Genomic DNA, 22,254 nt, shown 5'->3' with positions numbered 1-22,254 from the left:
AATCTAAGCAACTCTGCATAGTGGTTTAGAGAACAGGTTGTGGACTCACAGATCTGCCTTGAACCCTAGCTTCTACACGTAGGTGCTTTGTGATCCTTCAGCAAAAATTACTAACTCTCTAAACCTAAGTTTATTCTTTTAGAAATGGGAATAATTACAGTTTCTATTTCATGGAATGGTTTTAAAAATATTATAAATAAATATATGCAAACTGCTCATCACAGTGTATGGCACAAAATACTCAATAAATAATATCATTATAATTGTTCAGGCCTTTTTCACCAGGAATTCGACAGAAACAGGGAGGCAAGTGGTATAAAACAGCAGTGAAAAGATGAGGTGTCACTGCCGGTGGGCTGGTGCCTGAGTACTCTGATTTCAAGTGACTCAAACACCTCCTTTGTTTTGCTCACTAGAAACAAATTAGAACATTCTCCAAGCAGGGGGAGAAAAATTTCATACCATTAATTTGACAACAACAAAAAGTTTGCACATTCACAATTACAGAGGCTACCATATACCTCATTCACCTCTGGCGGCGGGGGGTGGTGGTGCAAGGAAATAGCTCCCTCTTGAGCTTCTCTCGATACTTTTCTCCCTGAAGCTTCCTAACCCTCAAATGGCTATCAGGCAAAACACAAGTCTTCTCTAGCCATCCTGAAACATTTTTTATGGCTAATGACTACCTATCAGTCTGGAGTTGACTTTATATTATTACTCAAGACATAAATAATAAATCCTAAGTGTATTCAGGAAGGTATAGTTGAGCACGATGTATATATATCTTTACCACATAAATCTGTATTATATACCATATGAAATTCAGTAGACTAGGAGACTAGGATCTCAATTTACTCATCTATAAAATGCTTACAATGGATGGTTCTTACACTATGTTCTAAGGAGTTCTAGGACTGCACGGCAGTGCTGGTTGCTGCTTGACTTGGGCTTTAGGCTTCCATCTTGTTTCAAGTAGAACAGCAGTGTTTTAAAAGATATCTCTTTTCTCATTAGCTCCCCTCAAACCATTGCTCTGGGAAGGGCAACCTAAGCAGGGCAAACCACATCTCTGACTTTAGAAAAACATGAACTGCTGAAAGAAGCCTGTTGAAACAATATAACAATGCAGCTTGCCTACTTATTGGGGGCTTGGGTGCTGAGAAAGGGGAAAGGTTTATAGGAGAAGAATAGTAAGGTTATAGAGGGGCCATGTTTGACTGAAGAGGTGCCTTCTGAATCTCTGTGGAATGCACAGCTGTGGAGCCAGCTGCATCAACACAATCACAGTGCCCTGCATGATGGGCTGTGACCTCCCTCTGTGGGGACAGCAGGGTGTTGGGGGAATGGGACTGGACGTGGAATCAGAATACTTAGGAGTGGGTCTCAGTGCTCGGACAGGGAGCTTCCTCTCTCTGAACTGCTACTTCCCTACTGAAAAACAAGAATAAACATACCCACCAGATCAGCCTCACAGGCATGTTGTATGGTTTAAATAAAATGAGGTCTGCAAAGCATTTGGTAAATTAGAAAGCTCAATAAAGATATAAGCTGTATTCATTAGCCCATCAGATGTCTAAATGTGATCCTCAAATTCCAAAAAGCCTGCTAAGATCACTTTCCTAATAGATGAATATAAAAGGTTAATGAATTATCAAATTAATGAGGTGTTTCATTATGTTCATATACTTTTTCAGTATGTCAAGACCTTATGAAGAACTACATATGAAATTACAAAGAAAGATCTAATTATATAAGAAAAAGTATATATATTATAAAGTCTAATTATGTGATTTCAAAAAATATGACTAGATTATTCTCAAAGAACTACTGTAGTGGCGATTGTTTTTTTAAAATGTATACAGAAATATCAAAAGTTTTACAAAAATATCCAAAGTCCAGAGACTCTATTTTACCCTTCAACAAGTAGTGTATGCTTCACTCCTATTTTAGGCTGTTGCATCTCAGAATTGGATGTTATGTGTCTCTGCTCACGTCGTCCATGTAGACTGAGATGCCAGATGACCATGGAACTCCACTTCCTAAGGAAAACCATCAACTTTTCTGGTTGGGGAGTTCTCTAGAGCAATCCTCTTCATTCTCCTCTGAGCGAGACAGATTCAGGACACTCATCACAGGATGGATCCAGGATGTAGTCTGTGTTACATGACTTGAGAAGAACAAGAATGCAATTAGAATCCTAAAGACTGGCTTTCTACTCATCCATGCAAGTACTGATCCTGGTGACATTGCTTCTACCGTAGTAAAGTCCCTGTGATAGGAAGCAGTTAGAAGTAGATCCAATAGTTTTAATAAGTCATAGACACATTTTAAGGTTCTACAAAAGCCATTTCTTTCTTTCTTCTTTGGTTAAAAACGAATGCAGGTGAATGCAGCATCTCTAACGCCTCTCCTTTCAGGGTCTGACATTCAGTCAGTCAGCAAGTCCAATGATTGCCTTGCTGTAACATCTCTGGAATCTGTTTCTTGTTCTCCTTTTTCAGTGAAATAGGCTGGGTCACTGAAATAGTTTGCCTCTCTGCCTCTGCTTTAGTTCTTTGTAATTCATTCTCTACTCCAGCCAAAGAACTTTCTAAGTGACAAATCATACACTGTTACTCACTTGCTAAACATTCAATGCCTTCTGGACAAAACACATACTTTACTATGAAATACTTTGGTTTTTTTAGTTGCCTCAACATATCTTTTTTTTTTTTTTTTTTTTAAAGACAGAGTCCTGCTCTGTCACCTAAGCTGGGGTGCAGTGGCATGCTCTCAGCTCACTGTAACCTTTGTCCCCTGGGGTTCAAGCAATTCTTGTGCCTCAGCCTACCAAGCAGCTAGGACTAAAGGTGCACATCACCACACCCGGCTAATTTTTTGTATTTTTAGTAGAGACGGGTTTTTGCCATGTTGGCCAGGCTGCTCTAGAATGCCTGGCCTTAAGTTATCCACCCACCTCAACCTCCCAAAGTGCTGGGATTACTGGGGTAAGCCACTGCACTCGGCCAACAATAACTTCTTCTTTTCCATAATCCTTTCCCATGAGAAGTTAACTCATTAATTCTAAAAAAACAAACATCCCTTAAGAATCTTCCAATCTGTGCCCATGGTCTTATCTCTTATTACATTAAATTATAAATGCTAATTTGCTTTTAGGCCTTCCTACTACATATGAAGCTCCTTAGGGCAGGAACTATGTTTCTTATCTCTGATTTTATGGGGCCTAACATGTTCTCAGAACAAATGACCAGCATGCTGAAAAAGTGTTTCAGAGAAATAACACAAACAGAGATGAGAAAAGAAGTATAAAAGATATTAGGTATGTCTAGAAAGTGGTGACACATCACAAAATCATGCTTTTAACCGGGTCATGGTATTTCTTACACCTAGCATTCTACTCCCAACCTTTGGCTGGATGAATCTCCTAAATCCACCACCATCTTCCCAATTCCTGAGTGCACAAATTAGGACAAGGACTTGTTTTTTCTCCTTGGACACTCTTTCTAGCCCTGGTTTACCCCACTCCTTCTTCAATACTAGATCAGTTTCCCTAGCCTTCGTCCTACCCAAACTCAACCTCAGAAGCAGCATCGTGTCTTAGATCAAGTGCATTTGAAGGCCAGTACTTAAAAAGATGGCTTAAGATTGTGAATCTGAAAGTACTGCCTACATTATAAAGTAACATTTTCCAAAAGATGTTACCAAGAGTTTTAAATAAATGTTACTTAAAGAATAGCCTTGCACAGTGGCTCATGCCTATAATCCCAGTGACTGACTTGGGAGGCTGATATGGGAGGACTGTTTGAACTCCAGAAGTTTGAGGCTGCAGTGAGGTATGATCCACTACACTCTGTCCTCCATCCTGGGTTACAGAACAAGACCCAGTCTCAATCAACCAATCAGTTAATCAATATTATGTGAAGAATATAATTCTATGGTCAAATAGTTTGACAAAATTGAATAGGTTTCTTTACTACAGGATTTCCCAGAGAACTTTAACATGGTAATTGTGCTATATGAGTCTCCAAGACTATGTAATATTACTCAAAGTAACTTATCTCTGTTGACAAACACAGGGCTAATCTTCCATAGAACACAAGTTGGGAACTATCACAAAAATGCATTCACTTTATTTGCCACTGATTACAATACTGAAAATGTTAGATAGTACAAATGGTAAGTTCCACTGTTATTATTGGTTTGGTTTGTTTTCAATCCTATATATATATTTTGTACATCCCCCACACACAAATTGTTCAGCTCCTCTGTTTAAATATTAAAAGTGTATCTTTTCATGAAAGAAGATTACTAGCGGTTTTATGATGGCATAAAAAGGGTTCAAGTTCTTTAAGAATCAAGGTGAAAGTAACAAGGCCCAGGCATCTTCATAGTTTCAAAAGCTTAGAGTGTGGTTTAGTGTACAAAGAATCATTATTCTTTTGACAATAATCCACATTACTAATATCTCTTTAAAATGGTTTAATGGAATTTCTTATTATGGAGGCCAAATTTACTAAAGCATTTGATTCGGCGCAGGTTAACTTCATTTCAAGGCCTTTATAAAGCTGGAAAGCTGCCTAACTTGAAAGTGGTTTTAAAGAAATACTAATGAGTGTAACATGAGAGGGCTGGAATGCCACTGCAAGGTGAAATGAGGACACATCGCTGGGTACAAACTACATGTTTAAAACTAAAAGGAAAAAGCTTGGTGAGACAGCTTTGCTTATTTTAAAATATTGGTATATATATTAATACCTTAATGTTTATCAGCACATTTATAATATATTCGTCCAAAGAAGAGACTATAATTTAAATCATTTTAATTCCTCTCTCTCTGTAGTATAAAGTTCTATAGTTGGAGGAGATGGGAAGGAGGAAAAACAGGAGCAATTACCTGAGGGTAAGTTCAGGTAGTATGCTTTGCTATTTGACTTTTTATAAATCATATTCTCGTGCTTGAAATATTACATCTGTCCATATATGAACATTCCATTAAATTGCTAACTTAAAATAATCAAAAGGAAAATGTCTAAGAAAAAAATGTAGTTATAGACTCTGAATGGTGAATATCAGAAAGTTCTACCAGATGGTCATCCTTGCCAGTAACTTTTATTAAGCACTTTTTAATTAACAAATGAACATCTGATCTACTCCAAATATAAAAGTTACATCATAAAATTTGATTAACCTTATAACTTGATTAATCTTGTCTTCACAATATGCTTTTTGTACATGACTAAAAACACACATGCACACACCTAAGCGTCAAATATGCAATTAGAACAGCTACTTACTAGAAGAAATAAAACTAAAGTAACAGAGAGATATATTCTGTGCTTCAAACACACATTGCAGACCTGGGTCTTTGTTAAAAATGTCCAGAACCAATGGGACACAATGCTTGTGAAACTCAAGTAATGCATGTAAAGTGCCTGGCAGAGAGGAGTTATACAATAAATAATCATAGCTAGTTTTATTGATAATTAGGGATTTCTGATTATTGTAAGAAAAATTTGGAATTCTTCCTATGAGGCTGGAAGAGGGCCATTTGTGTGTATACCATTCAATTTTATGTCATAGTGAGCACTGTGGCTAAAGAGCTTTGACATAATCGGTATGATGAGATAATCCCAGATTTACCGGCTTGGAGAACATTCTAGTATTAAAAATATTTCCTCTGTGATTTGTGTGCTTGGTAATTCAGCTGATAAGAGAGAGAATAAGTCAGCCCTGTTGACTCTGTTTAATTAATAAAGATCCCATGGTTCATAAAGGGAGATGTTGCTACTTAGTATAAAAAATTTAGAGGTTTAGAAAATAAATGAAGCTTACTATGAAACATGAAAATTTTCCATTTGAACATACAGTACCTCTGGCAAATGCTGCTGAAGAGACAGTGCATCTGACCTGATTTGGAGAGCAGTCAACAGCACTTCAGATATATTTAAAAATCTAAAAAGCATAATACCATTTGCCTCTGAATGGTTGCCAAATTTGTTGTTGGGAAACAATAATAGCTGATTTGGGAAGATAACAGTATTGTGTGTTTTAAAAAATAATATTAGTAAACTGAAAGACACATTTTAGAGCTTATTAAAAATCCTAAGAGAACATGCTTTATTTTATTGGCATAGAAATGTAAGTGAATTATTTAAATCTCATTATAATTACCCTCCTTATGTTTCTTACCTCCTAGCTAAAGGAGCAAAATATTTTCTTTCAAAATAAAAATTACGACAACCTGTTAAACATAAAGTGGTTTAAAGATAAAAAGGGCACTTGTTCTGTAGAAATTCATTCTTACAACCATCTGTGATGATGAAAGACATTCTTTTGTTAATCCTCCATCATAGATGGCACTATTTATACATCATTGTGAATTTACATGTACTATTTTATTATGTTTAAGACAAAGCTGTGGAATAAAGAGCCAAAAGTAATTAACTTCCAGTGTCATTTTTGGGGGAGGGGTGATAATCATATGTATATAGTATTTACATAAACTAGAAAACAAAGACAAATAAGTAACTATATGTTAATATAATTTGTTTCAGGCACCAGCAACTTTGAATCACTGGAAAATTTTACAACTGGCCATAAACTGCAAGTAGTAATGATGATAAAAAATTTATATTTAAAAACTAATTCCAATTGAAAACAAATTAGAAGGTAGAAATGCAGATGAACCTTGTCAATAAGATTATTAAAAAGTAACCAAACCATGATAAAGCAGCATATAATCTTATCTAAACACTGGTTATGAGAATAATTACAGATTAATAATAGGTAGTATCTATTCTAAAATATGTTTAAGCGAAAGTTGCAGGCATTTTGTTCCCACTGGTATATAAGGAGTATCCTCTTACATAACTTTGAAAATATGCCCCTAAAATCAAAATGAATATTTCTCATTAGTGAACTTTGTAAATATCACGGAACACTTTGGGCATTTTGTAATTAGGCATTTGGAAATCCAGCGAGGCTCTGATCAAGTATTAGCAGGATCTTATTCAAATCTTTACAGTCTAGAGGACAAATTTTATTTTATTATATATTTATGGTAATTTCTATTAAAATCATTTGTCTTTTAAAATCTTATATTCCAATTAATTAAAAAATAGGTCAGAGATATCAAAGCATATTATAGGAATCTAAAGCTATTGTATCATATTAATATGAACATTGGAAAAAATTGTCACTAGACTTACAAAAGATAAACCCTGAAGAGAAAATTCCTGAAGAAAAAGTAAGTAAAATATTAATTTTATTTTTTCAAATAATATCCACAGGCTGGATTGCAGTATAGGGCTAAAACACGCCAGGTACAAAGCCAATATAATTAATTTTTCAAAGAAGTAAACAACTCTGTAGTGACAGATTACAGCCCTGGGTAACTCAAAAATTGATGCTGTTTTTGATCATAATGGGACACACAAAACAAACAAACAAACAAAATACAAAGAACATGTCCTACTTATGTTGATACCTATACAATGAATTATTAGATTTTTTTCACCTCTGAAATGATGAGAATGCAGCCAAAGCCATGTTTCTAGACATCAGATACCCAGTCGAAGGATGGAGATTTTCATAGAGGTACCTGCTTAATACCAATGCTAAGTAACAAAGTGCAAACGTGATCAAAAAAGATCTCTGGCCCTCTTAATATTGAGATCATTCATCTGATACAGATGTTCAGGTATGTGGCAGCTGAGTAAGACTTTAACATCAGGTAAGCATTTTGTACTTTACAACGTTCTTTGATACCAATTTCCCGATTTGGTTTTCATATAAATCTCACAAACCTTATTTTTCTCTACAGTTTTTACAACTGATGAAACTGAGGCTCAGAATATCAAAGCCCTGTCCAAGGTCACACAGTAGTGTGACCCCTATCCTCTCTCCTTTACCTCTAATTCTCTGTAATCATTTTCTACTGGAGTAACAAATTTCTACAAATTAAATGGCATAAAGCAATACAAATTTACTATCTTAAACTTGTGTAATTCAGAAGTCCCACATAGGCCTACTGTTCTGGAGGCTCTAGGGGTGAATTTGCTTCTCTGCTTTTCGAGGGCACTCACATTCCTTGGCTTATGGCTCCCAACTTGAAAGCCAGCAAGATAACATATCCTGGATTCTGCTTCCACTGTCATATCTGACTCTCTTCTTCTGCCTCCCTCTTCCATTGTTAAGGACTCATGTAATTGGACTCGTTTGGATAATCCAGAATAAACCTCCTATTTTAAGGTTCGTTGATTAGCAACCTTAATTCTACCTGCAACCTTAATGCTTCTTTACCATGCGACCTAGCATATTCACACTCACAGGTGCTGGGGATTAGGATGTGAACATTTTTGAGGGCCACTATTCTGCCTACTCTTTTTTCCTTCCCTTAAGCTGCTTCTTCCCCTAAGACTAGGACCTCATGGAAAACGCACTGATTGGGATCAACTCTTGCAATTTGCCTAAAACTTGCTAAATGCTTAGCATGAAAAATTATATATATATATGAGACTATAATGGATATAATCTACTGAATGAAGAACAAAAGTTGCTAGAGACCTCACGAAAAGTAATTTTTGGGAGAAACAACTATATGGACTGAACTACGTCCCTCCTAAATTCATATGTTGAATCCTGAATCCCCAGCATAGCTGTATTTGAAGATTGGATCTCTATGGAGATAATTAGGGTTAGACGAGGTCACGGGGCTGGCAGGACACTGGTCTCATGGAACTGGTGTACTTGTAAGAAGAGACACCAGAGATCTCTCTCTCTGGGTGTACAAAGAGAAGAGGCCAGGTAATGACACAGCCAGAGGTAGGCATCTAGAAGCCAGGAAGAGAGTCTCACTGGAAATCAACACTGATGGCACTTTGATCTTGGACTTCTGTGAGAAAATAAATTTCTGTTGTTTAAGCCACATGTATGGGTTTGTTATGGCAGCCCTAGCAGACTAATATAGCAACCAAATTTGGAAGGGAAAGTGTTTGACAGAAAGTATTCATTAGTAAATCTAAATAAAGCGTCCTGGTAGCAAGGAAAATTATACATCTTCCAAATAAAAGTATTAACCCTCAGAAAGGTTATGAGTTTCCAAAGTACTTTATGAAACCCCAAAGAATTTAAATATCTCAATTAAATGCTAAAAAACATGCTACGTGCTTACGTTACACCTGTCATCGGTTAAATGAGGGTAATAAAAGGCTTTGATGCTGAATATTTAGATCTAGATGTTCTTTTTATTTTAGTGGGCTTTTTCATTCTGAATAACCCAAGCCAGTTGCCTGGTATTTCATTTCATGACAATTTCTCACACAGTACCTTATATTCCCGCATATCTTTGTAGGTATTTATAGAAAATCCTGAGCAAGCTGTCTCAGGCTCATGATCAATGCAAAGTCTCTGCTCCTATCACAGCGCTTTTGACTGGCCAGAGTGGCATAAGTGTAGGTTTTGGCTACTGGTTTCTATCTGTAGTTGTGTAAACACTGTCATTTTAAACTCCTCCATTGGCAAATAGCAATAGTATAAAATAAGAAAGAAGGGGAACTAACAGCTGTTAAGCACTCATTATGTGCAAGGTATTTTGCTAGGTGCATTTAACCCCAAATTTCATTCAATTCTCAAAACAATCTGGGGAGATAGATAGAAATGATTATCCTTGTTTTTGTATGATAATAGAGGATAGAGAGTATTGAAATAACTTACCACTACCAAGGTCATACTTAAAAGTGGTGGCATAAACATTACAACCTAGCTCTGTCTGATACTAAAGCCTTTTTTTTTTTCCCTATCAGTTGCTTCCACAGACTGCCAACAACAGAATTCACTGGATAAATATTTATCATCCCTACAAATACCAGGCCTTGTGCTAGGTAATGAATACTCTAAACCAGTGGCCACATAGAAGGTTACAGCTTTAAAGTCCAATCTAGTGATTTCAATACCTTACAACTCATTCATAGCTAAGAAGTGTTTGGGGGTAAAATATTAAAAAGGTCCATATTTCGTCCTTTAAGTCCTCTGTTGTTTTCTTCATTGTAGCCTCATTAAGAATAAAATGCCCAGAATTCTTATATATGTAAAAGATAGTGAGGAGCCTACACACATTCTCCTTATCTAGTCTGAAGTCAGTTGCATAGAAATTGCCCTGACACCTCATCCAGTGAGCCTTAGATCTTACTAGTTTGTCAGTAGAAATATCCTCATTCACAGAAAATGAATCAAAGCCCTGATGTTAATGAGATCTTCAGAAGGAGGGTGTTAGGCAGTATCCACTAAAAGCTAAAATAAAACGGGCGCTGTGGCTCACGCCTGTAATCCCAGCACTTTGGGAGGCTGAGGTGGGCGGATCACCTGAGATCAGGAGTTCATATCCAGCCTGGCCAACACAGTGAAACCCCATCTCTACTAAAAATACAAAAATTAGCTGGGTGTGATGGCAGGTGCTTGTAATCCCAGCTACTCAGGGGGCTGAGGCAGGAGAATCCCTTCAGCCTGGGAGGTGAAGGTTGCAGTGAGCCAAGACCACACCATTGCACTCCAGCCAGGTGACAGAGTGAGAATTCATCTCAAAAAATAATAATAATAACTGTAAAGGATTTAGAACAAACTAAAATAGTACCTTTTAAATTTCTAATTCAGAAACATTCCTTCCTCTCCACTCTCCCCTTTCTAATCTCTCTAATTTCTAATTGTATTAGAATTACCTAAGATAGGCTCTACTTACCAAATAAAGTTAAGGCCTAAGAAATGATAATCTAAAATTCTTCTCTTTTGTGTTTTCCTTTGTTTATAAATGAGATGACACAATGTAACTAAAGCTTTTAACTAATACCATAGGCAGACAATGATAAAATTTATTCACTCATAGATTATGAGCCATTCTTCCCTACTTGAAAACAACCTAACTGGCTCTCTTACCCAAAAAACAGGCAATGGTTTCAGGGCATTAATGAACTTTGACTGGAGAGAAATCATGCCTACTGGAAATTAGTTATGCTGTAGAGTCATAAAAACAAAGCTCTTCCATACTGAACATCGAGTAAGAAATTGGAGGTAGGGGTGTTCTCATTGTTTATTTTATTATTGCAACCTAATAGTTGCATCATTACTGTTCATCATGGCAGAGTTCCTGTCATGCGCTAGCAATATGCTCTAGAAGAACAAGATTGCAAAGATGTGGCATGTGTCCTATACACCACTTCTCCCTCTAAACCCATAGCAGACATCTCCAGTTGATCAAGGTATACATCAGTGAAGTTGAATACATCCTCAGAATTCTTCTCAAAATAATACTTGAGACAGCTATTATCAACAGAGCTGGCACGAGTTAAAATTGATTTCCCTTCTCTGTTTTAGACAGAAACTTTTATCTTATTCAAACACATAGACTTTCTAGGTTCTACTGACATGCATCTGTAATGTTCTAATACTGCCTATGTGATAAAGAATGGAATTTATAACATGAGGAACAACATCTAAGATTTTAGGATCTGATACAAAGGCATATCAACCCAAATGAATGCGTGGAGAATTATACGCCAAATCTGAGTAACTTAAAAGCAAATGATTATACGTATTTGAAAAATCACTAACAGTATAATTCAGGGGCCCACAACTCCTGGGCCACAGATAATTCAGGGCTCCCCAACCCCTGGGTCATGGACTTCTAGCGGTCCATGGCCTGTTAGGAGTCAGCTGCACAGCAGGAGGTGAGCTGTGGGCAACCGAGTACTACTGTCTGAACTCTGCCTCTTGTCAGGTCAGTGGTGGCATTAGGAGTGCAAACCCTATTGTGAACTTCATACGCAAGGGATCGAGGTTGCGTGCGTCTTATAAGAATCTAATGCCTGATGATTGAGGTGGAACAGTTTCATCCCAAAATCATCCCCCTGCCCCTTGGTCCATGAAAAAATTATCTTCTACAAAATGGGTTCCTGGTGTCAAAAAGGTTGGGAACTGCTGGTATAAATGAATATTCAAAGCAAGTAACTGACATAGACAATTTTGTATTATTTATATAAGTCATATGAAACACATATTTTACATATACTGTGAAGCAGCATCTGATAGGGATCCTCAAAGATGGTTCCCAGTGATCCCTACCTACTGGTATTCATACTCTTAGGCAGGTGCCTCTTACACTGAACGAGGGTTGGTCATATAGCAGAAATGATGGTAGATCAGTCACTTTGACATTGGTTATAAAAGACACTTTAGCTTCTGTCTTTCTCTCCCTGTCCCTTTTGCCCCTTACTTCAAGGGAAGCCAGCTCCCATAATTGTGAGTAGCCGCATGTGTTCATGATATGATGAAGAAGTGAAGCCTCCTGCCAATAGCCTCACGAGTGAGCTTGGAACAAATATTCCAGCCAGCTCACTAAGCCACTCTTGAAGTCCCAACCCTAGCTAACAGAGTGACTACAACTTCATGAGAGACCCAGAGAGAAAGTGAGAGAGCCAGAAAAATCAAGTGAAGCCACTCCTGGATTCACAATGCTCTAAAACTGGGTAAGAAAATACACATTGGTTTAAGCTAAAATTTTGGAGAAATTTATTATGCAGATATAGAGTTAATTAAGTATGATCATTAATCACAGTGAATCTGAATCTTTCAACAGAAAGATAAAAGAATACAAAAAAGCAATTTGCAGCTATGTCTAATTTGTCATAAATTCAGTTTTACTACAAACTTGATAACTCATAATAACTTTGTTACATTACATAGTATGTATAAAGCATGTGAACTTTTAAATAGAATCATACCAAAGGCTACTATAAATCTGTAACAGAATATAACTTCAAAGGGTAAAAGATAAGAAGTTGGGTAGAAAAATGAATCAAGTTAATCAGATAATTTCATTATAGCACCCTCAAGATCATGGACAGTTTGTTATTAAATTTAAGAATGTTGCAACTCTCTGTTTAAGGAGAAAATAAGAAAAAATTTCCTAGAATGCACAGATACATTTTTAAACTATATAAAAATAATGTATTTTCCTTTTTACATATATATAAGGCAAATGAGCATGCTCTGCCCACATGCATATATGCATATACACATTGGTACCCAAACACACACACACACAAACATACACACACACACACACACATACACATACACACACACAGATATATATGTTTATTAATTCTATGAAACATTGGCTGTAGCAATGCCATCGCTGATTAAATTTGTTCATCCTAGGTAAAATGCTTTCTTCTATTGCATCAGAATTCAAGTAGATGACAAAGTATTAATATATGTGTGATGGACATGTTGATGGGCAGGAATATTCAATGAGGACTATGTTCATCTGGACATTCTTAGGACACCAGTGACAGTTATTCCCTTGCCAGAGGCTTGGCTTCCATCAGATGTAACAATTCAATTTCTGGGAAGGCAGTGACAGATGCCAATTTCAGGGAAGAGACTATATATATATATATATAGAGACCATCATCTCTTTCAGTGTTTTGGGAGGGTGATTTCAGTCACTATTTTCAAGTAGAGGTGAGAGAGCAGTGATCTGAGTCCATTACTTACTATTTCTTGCCTTCAAAGTATCAACTATATGGTAAACGAATCACTTACCTCAAAAGCTAACACAAGCTATACAGACTCAAAATTTTTGTTGGGGTAGTAAGACAATGAAGATTAAAACAAAACAAAAACAAATCAAAACCCAAAACTAAATAGTTCCAAAAAAGACATATAGTAGATGTCTGCAAATGCAAACTTTACTTACCTGGCAACATCATCTAGTTGAATGCAGTTATGAACCATGAAGAATCTCCCACCAAAATGTGAAAGCAAGGAGAGGGAGTGAAAAGGGCTAACCTTTGTTGAAAGTATCTAATTTGGGCCAGGTGCTATGATAGGCCCTTTACATACACAAGCTCATTCATTCTGGACAGAAACCCTAAGAAGTGCTGATATACTTTCCATTTTATAAATGTAGAAATTAAGCCCAGAGAGGTTAAATAAATGTGCCTAAGGTTTAGCTATTTTGTTCAGCTATTTTGTGTAGACACTGTCATTTAATTAAAGTTTCTCCAAGTCCAAAGCCCATGTTCTTCTTTCCCAGATACCAGATGGCCTTCTTATAATCAAATCCACCTGCAACAGAACTTACGTATCATCCTTGACTTACATAAGCACTCCTGCAGAACCACATTCAAGGGCTATTTACGAGCAGTTCAAATTAGCCTCATTATCTAACATCCTGTCCTCTTCAAATACAAAGCTGGGAAAGAAGGTGGCTTGTGGAGAGGGGGCAAAATAGAATGGGCATGAGGGAGGAACAGGGACACTGAGACCAGCAAGAGATGACAGCTATGTCTCTACTTTGTCTTATACAGCTTAATATCCCCTGTAGAAGTCGCTGTATTGTGTATAATGATGGATGTTCACAAGGATTTTGTTCACTGGCCTCTGTATAGGAAATCGGGGATGTGTGTTACATATATTAAAGTAAGACTTTCATCAAAAACAGTTAAACTAAAATAAGTTTTGGTGCTTCAATAGGGTTAAGTTCCAAGAAAAAAATCCAACTCATGCCAAGCACCCCATTCCTTCATGAGGCTGAGTAAAAGAAGCAATGGTATATTGTTAGATTTTCTTATTTCTACTGTTTGACTTTTTTAATCTCTGGAAGACAACGTCTTACTCTTACAATCAAGTTTCTATTCTGCTGTTTTAAAATAAAGTATACAGCTCTTCCTAAATTGAGATCTTTTAAAGTGTCTTTCTTGTTACACGTTAGCATACTATATTAACTTAAGGATATGGAGGTGGTGTGGCATGGGGGTGTGTGTGTGTGTGTGTGCGTGCACGTGTGTACAGGGGCCAGACAACTCTGGATCTGAATCTTGGCTCTGCAATTTTACTACTGTGTGATCTTGACAAATATAGCCTCTTTAACAGTTTCTCCTAATGAAATGGTAAGACATCTTATCATCTCTTTTTCTGTTTTCCTTATGTGTCAAGACTAATGTCAAAGAAAAAAAATTGGTCAACTTCCAAAACACACCCCTTGGGGGTATATTTTCTGAGTGAAGGAATGGGGATAGGATAAATGTAGCATCCTTCTGTTTTTTTCACAGACACTGAGTTAGTTCTCAGGGCAGCCAAAGGGCTTATTGATTCTCTTTTTTCTCCCCTTCCAGGACGCTGTTCTCTCTTATAGTGGGAGTCCAGCCCAAGGCCATTTCCAGTCTGCAGAGAACAGTGGCTTAAGCTAGCTGGGAAGCAGTGTAAGGAGACAAACCAACTCTCTGGTTGGCCATCTCTTGTTCCTGCTGTCTTATATGTTTAGGGTAACTGTGCCACTAGTATTCTTTTCTCTTCAGGCACTAGTTAGATTTTGACATTCATCTCTGGGTTAGGATATACTGACAGACAGCTGAGTTTAGGTAAAGGAGTTCCCCACAGGGTCTAGACTCATTTACTGACATTTTTCAAAGGCCTCTAAACGCAGAACCCCAGTTAAAAATGAATGCTAATTTTCTTTCTTTTAATCATGCATTTCTTTTGGGGATCTTCTAGGAGAAAGGCATGGCTAGGGGCAAGATGCAGCTCACCACCATCATAATTCCATTCCAACAGGAGCCCAGCAACACCTACTTTCCATACTGTTGAGAGCATTAAATGACATAATACATAGAGAAATACACTTAGCATATTCCTGGCTATTAAGCACAAGCTACTCCTCAGTAAATGCTCATGCCCTCATCTTTTCCTTTATAAATTACAAAGTTAATATCAAAAAGAAAGAAATTCATCACAGATTTGAATGTATTTTTTTCATTTTCCTTCCATTCCTACAGTACAGTGATTCAAATCTTCCAGAAACTAAACATAATGAACCCGGCATATGAAAGAGCCCCTTTCAGAAGAGGTCTGATTCTGGAAGTAAAGAGTGTGGTACTAAATGTAATCTTCATGGAATTCCTGGGTCCCCTGTGCCAAAAGCTCCTTTTTCTTTCACATGTAATAAACAACACCTTTGCTTGATTAATCACTTTTTGCTAGAGATTGCAAGAAAAAAATTCAGCATTAAAACACTTTGCCAGGTTTATCTCTAGTTTTTCCCTAAACTTTTTCAAATATGAAGCTTTTGAAATCTAAATGTTTTCAATGGTCACTTGATTGTTTAGGATTTTTTTTCCCCCTCCACGTTCGTTTCTCCACATTGTAAATTCATGATGGCTTTTTATTGAATATCTACTGAGTTTCAAGTTCCATGCTAGGTGCTTCACATTAAACAACTTTATAAAGTAGGTAATAATCCCCTCATTATATGATGTGAAATCTGAGATTAGGAGAAATTTAGGAATTGTGTAAAGTCACAGGACGTGAAAATCTAAAATCTGGATATTGTTTCGTAAAATATTTGCATATTGTCTCCCTTTTCCTTCCAAAATGCATACCAAGTATACTTTGCTAAAAGGACACACAAAGGAGTCTTTTGGGATCTTAGGAGTCTGTTGGGATTCCCTTTTGTGCTCTCATAATGTCAATTCTGACATAAAAGGAATTTTCAGGTAATGGTAGAAGTATATCACAGTGCTTTGTCCAGGGTAAAACTAATCAGTTCAGCATCTAGGAAATGTATCCCTGTTCAGGCTTTCAAGGATGGGTCTTTATCAATGACACACTAGTATAGTAGTAGATTACTGGGGTCAGAAGACCTTGATTCTAGTTCTGGCTGGTAATTAAGTAGTGATAGATTTTTTGGTAACTACTGAAGGCTCTTATTTTCTTAATCTATAAAATAGAAAAAAATGATAAGGTACACATACCTCAAGAGGTTGTTCTGAGAATCCACTGAGGTAAGGTTTGTTCATATACTGTCTTATTTATCTCAAGTCATTTACTGTCTGTTTTTCCTCTCTGTTATGTAAATTCTATGCTATCAAGAAACCAGTCTCTATATTTTACCACTATATCTCCACGGCGTCGAACACTGCCTGGCAAACAGCAAATGCTCAAAAAAATAGTTGCAGAATGAATTGTGTGCATTGTAAAGCATTAAAAATGTTGATTATTAGTATTATTGTTAAGAATTTTTAATGATATACAAAATGGATATTTTTGTTAGGTATTAACTTTTCATAAACATTAATACTGTTAGCCAGCAAGTGCAGGCAGCCAGCATTTAAGTTCAAATGATGATCCTGTTCCAATTTTTTCATGTTTCCCTTGAAATTATTACCAGGTTTTTTCCACCAAATGATATCTGATATTAGCATTTAAATCACATGAAATGAAAATGGTGAGGCTTCATTTCTTGTTACTAATTTTTGTAACCTCCAAGAAGGTTTCTTAGTTTTACTGATTATTCTGCAACTTCCAGGTTCTCTCCAGATGTGAAGAAAATTGCTTACTTGGTTGAGATGCTTGTACTTACTTGATGAAGTACTTGATTCCATCTGCTGTGTAAGCTTCCTCCCACCCATAAGGTAAACCTACAGTGAAAGGAAACCAAAAATATATTTAATAAGATGATAAAGATAACTTTATTTCCTGGACACAAACCTCCCCCATCTTTACAATTATTTGAGCACATTTCTTGTACAAAATAATTTTCTAGAAAGGGAATTAAGACAATTCAGATGAGCTTTCATACTCAGCATCTTTAGAACACAATAAATAAGTCTTGAGCAGTTAACAATCTGCTTTAGTTGCAATAACTGGATTATGACTTGTCATTTACATGTGGTGAGCATTTTTGTCAGCAGGATTCAAGCAAAAATTTGTGTTGCAGCGGATGGTTTTTGCCTGAAGGCAGAAGGATGGACAAGATGGCCTCTGCTTGTCTATTCTGGCTCAAAGTTTCTTTAATTGGCTCCCTTTACATTCTTTCACTCAGCTCCACAGGGAATCAGACATGAGTGCCAGATCAGCAGGGGTTTGAAAGTAGCTTTTGGACAAGACAAAATTCCTTATTAAGTTTGAAAGTTTAGCAAAGTGATTTACAATGGATTGTGGCATTTTACTTTGTTAATTAAAAATTGTATGCACTAAACATAAACGGCCAAACAATTTGCTAAACTTAGCTTCCATTTCTGTAATGGGATTGAGAATAGTTAGCTATAAAGAGATGTGGATTGACGTAAGCAAGCAATATTTGGCCATATTTCTGTAATGAGTACATTTTGCCCCTCATCATACCAAAAAGAACAGCCCCAAGTTGAGGCAGCCACATTCTCTTACATTCTGATTTTGTGGGGTACTTTCCTAGAACACAGTGGTTTCTGCTCCTCTGTTCCATCCAGGTACAGCTAAGGATTTTAATTCACCTTTTGGATCAGTTCTTTGACATTGGCTTGTCACAACTCAGGTAGCCTAGGTACTCTGGAAAGTAACTGAGCTTTAACAACAAATCATTGACTTCCTTCCCCTAAGTCTCAGCAAGGGGCAGAGCAAAAGTGCAGAAATGGTAGCTATTTTTGTTTGTTTTTAGAGACAGGATTTCTCTCTGTTGCCCAGGCAAGAGTGCAGTAGTGCAGTCATAGCTCACTGCAACTCTGAATTCCTAGGCTCAAGTGATTCTCCCTCCTCAGCCTGCCAAGTTGCTAGAACTATAGGTATGTGCCATCATACCTAATTTTTTTTTTTTTTTTGTTTTAGAGACCAGGTCTCACTATGTTGCCCAAGCTGGACTCAAACTCTTGGCCTCAAGTGATCCTCCCACCTTGGCCTTCCAAAGTGTTAGAATTATTGGTGTGAGCCACTGCGCTTGGCTTAACAGTAACTATTTGAATGAAATAAAACCTTACTCTATCACCATTTGCTTCTTGAGAACCGTCTTTGAGAAGCAACCCTAAGGATGATTTTTTCTAATTAAGAAAAACAAGAAATATGCTTTGCATTATGTGTATTTCCAGTCTTTTACCACAAGTTGTACATGACCTTGAGCAAAAATTCTGTAATTATTTCCTTTGTATACTAACACAGGCCACCTTGGAGTTTCTATTCTCTCTTAATGAATAAATGTTCCTATTATAAGTAGAAAATAAGCACTTCTGAGAGCAGGTCACTGGCTTCCTAAAGGCCCCTGAGTGACTCTCACTACACGTCTCCTCTAGTGTCCACTGCCAGCACGTGCTCAGCCAGATGCGCCATGATAAACTGCTCTGCTGCACCAGTTCAAGTAGATTTATTTTCTGCCTTCACACTTTCTGCATCTTTTTTATAGATCACTTCATTCATCACTGACAAGCCCCTCACCTGGAGGGAAGAATCTGATGACTGTATCTAAGAACTTTGCTTTAATGACAAAAATGCTCAGCAATGCCAGGATTTCCAATCAATAAGACAAAGGCAGCTAAAAGTAAAGTAGGAAGTTATGTGACTACAATTTTTGCCTGCTAAACAATTTGTCTGACAAGTACAATTGTATCTGTTTCTAATTTCTTAAGTTACAGATATGTTTTAATAAAAAAGAAAACTGGACACTTTCAAGACAGTATCTTTCAATCTATAGGATCATTTGAAAATCGAAATTAACATTGGATTACCATATTCCCTGTACCATCAGAATAGAATTTCTGCCTTGATTATTTCCTTACAATTATTAAGCAAGAATTATAAATTTATAACAGACTTATAAAGGTACTAATTCATAGACATTTAAGTCACAATGGTTATTCAATGACTACAACCATAAAGATATCCCTGGATATTAAATAATATTTATAACTTATTTTTTAAAATGTTCTCTGTTCTGAGAAAATAAGTGTTTCTTTTTAGGAGATTGAATAGTTTCTTATATTTCATATAGATTTCATATAATCTATTATATAAAAGACAGACTTAGAGACTAAACTGATAGTAATTAATCTCTCAGTTATAGTTCAGTAATAGAAAACAATTACTGTGTCCAATTAAAACCTAAAAAGCACAAATAGCCTATCTTTTTTTTCTTTCTTTTTTTTTTTTTTTTAGACGGAGTTTCGCTCTTGTTACCCAGGCTGGAGTGCAATGGCGCAATCTCAGCTCACCGCAACCTCCGCCTCCCGGGTTCAGGCAATTCTCCTGCCCCAGCCTCCTGAGTCGCTGGGATTACAGGCACGCGCCACCATGCCCAGCTAATTTTTTGTATTTTTAGTAGAGACGGGGTTTCACCAGGTTGACCAGGATGGTCCCAATCTCTTGACCTCGTGATCCACCCGCCTCGGCCTCCAACAGTGCTGGGATTACAGGCTTGAGCCACCGCGCCCGGCCAAATAGCCTATCTTATACAAAAATAGCACTTATGATTTCCACAAGCTTATTGATGAACTCAGTTTTCCATGAATAAAGGTTTCATTTCTTCATAAGTGATTTGGCTATAACTGTAACATTATCTAAATACTTTTCAATAATCATTATTGTTCCAATTATTAAAATATTCCTACATTTCCCATATCTTTATACTTGGAAATATACAATGCTTCGATTTTTTCTTTTCATATTTGTTTTGAAAATGTTATGACTATAACCACCTGAAATTGTTTTTGATTAGAAGTATTGCCTATGAACCCTCCCATAACATTCTTTCCATCAGAGATCATCTGTTTCGAATCAACAACTTCACAGTGATGGCTCCAAAATCTTCATGAGTATCTTGCCAAAGTAATAGTCTTAAACATATTCAACTTTGAATACTGGCTGTTACCTAAAACTCTACATATCCAAAACCAAACTCATTAGCTTTCCAGACAAAATAGTTTCCTGTCTAATTTCTCAGTTTATTTATGTATCAAAGATTTTCTTTGTCATATCTGGCCCATGTATCATTCATTAAACATTTATTGATCCTTTATTATGTGTTCAGCATTTTGCTAGATGCTTAATATACAGTGATAAACAGACATGACCCTTGATCATATGAAGCTTTAAATCGTCATAAGAACATGATTAAAAATAGGAATAAGTTCTATAAAAAAAAGTATGGAATACAATGAAAGAGTAAGTCATAGCACAGACAAAGGCTGAACCCCCTAATGCAGAAAGAATTTCTACAAATCAATAGTAAGATCAATAACAAATAACAAAATAGGCAAAAGATGAAACATTTAGGACATGAAACAAATGAACACGTGAAAATATGTTTAACTTCATGCTTAATTAGAGAAATAAAAACTATTATCAGATACCATGTTCATCTATCAGATTAGCAAAGATTAACAAGTAGTTTAATAAGACACGGCGCTGATGGTGTGAAGAGACAGTCATTCTCATGTTGATGGAAGTATCAAGTATAATACACTTAGGAGGAGAAACCTGTAAACATCTATCTAAAATTTTCAACACCAATAATAATGAGTTGACATTTATTGAGCGGTTAGATTCTAGACACTGTTGTAAGCACCATACATGTACCAATTCACTTAATCCTCACAAAGAATCTATGAGAAGTACTGCTATTATCCCTATTTTAGCAATGAGGGAAATGAGGCACAGAAAGTTTAAATAACTTTCCCAAGGTCATATAGCTAGCAAGGGAAAGAGCCCAGGCTCTTCATCACCATGAGATCATTCATCACTATGTTGAATGAACTCCATATAGTTTAATCTAGCAGTTCTTCTTGTAGAAACTTATCCCATAGATATGCTTTACTGACAGGACTGTTCATTGTAAAAACAAAAAATTATAAATAATCTAAATAAACATCAATGGGAGCTGATTAAATAAAGATACTATAATAATAGAGCCAGAAGGATTTGAAAAACATTTGTTAGTGTTACAGAATTGTTACAAAATCAAATACGTTTAACTTTTAGCATCCAACATGCTGAGCAGAGCAGAAGGAGTGGGGAAGGGAGGTGTTGGGGGAGATATCTCTAACTCACAATTAATAAGCCTTTGCTAAAGAATATAACATTCATCTCGTAAGTGGAATTTTCACTTGATTTGCAGTCAGAAAATCTGAATCCATATGTAATGTTCTTCAATTGCAAGTTGAATAATCATGGGAAAGTAATAATCTTATGGAGTCTGAAATTTCTATATAATTAGATTTGTCATTTATATAGTAGTGATGATAACAGCTCCATTCTAGCTTAGGGCGTTAGCATAATACTTTTATCAGATAATATGTAACTACACAATGCTATACAAAAGGAGATCATTGTTATAGATAGCAATGAAATGAACGGCTTTTTCTTCATTGCTTATGGTTTGGTGTTTAAAAATTATCTATAGGGGAAACCTTCATTAAGGTGTAAGCGCTTTTTTTTTTTTTTTTTTTTTTTTTTTTT

General features: G+C 36.4%; 1 protein-coding gene across 5 annotated transcripts in view; it reads right to left on the bottom strand.

The window, feature by feature from the left end:
• Positions 1-1,519: 1,519 nt before the first annotated feature.
• The window catches only part of STXBP4 (syntaxin binding protein 4), a 170,885-nt gene continuing 150,150 nt past the window's right edge, over positions 1,520-22,254 (bottom strand). For all 5 annotated transcript variants that reach the window (XM_017538788.2, XM_017538790.2, XM_037742116.1 and 2 more), the window contains 2 exons: positions 17,417-17,474; positions 1,520-2,167 (listed from right to left, as the gene is read on the bottom strand). In XM_017538788.2, coding sequence (XP_017394277.1) covers positions 2,053-2,167; positions 17,417-17,474 — 173 coding nt within the window. In that variant the 3' untranslated portion in view covers positions 1,520-2,052. The remainder of the gene's footprint in view (positions 2,168-17,416; positions 17,475-22,254) is intronic.

This window comes from Cebus imitator, unplaced genomic scaffold (genome assembly GCF_001604975.1).
Source record: "Cebus imitator isolate Cc_AM_T3 unplaced genomic scaffold, Cebus_imitator-1.0 Scaffold115, whole genome shotgun sequence".
Taxonomy (NCBI): domain Eukaryota; kingdom Metazoa; phylum Chordata; class Mammalia; order Primates; family Cebidae; genus Cebus; species Cebus imitator.
The sequence above is the reverse complement of the archived record's forward strand: the minus strand, read 5'-3'. Positions and strand labels throughout refer to the sequence as shown.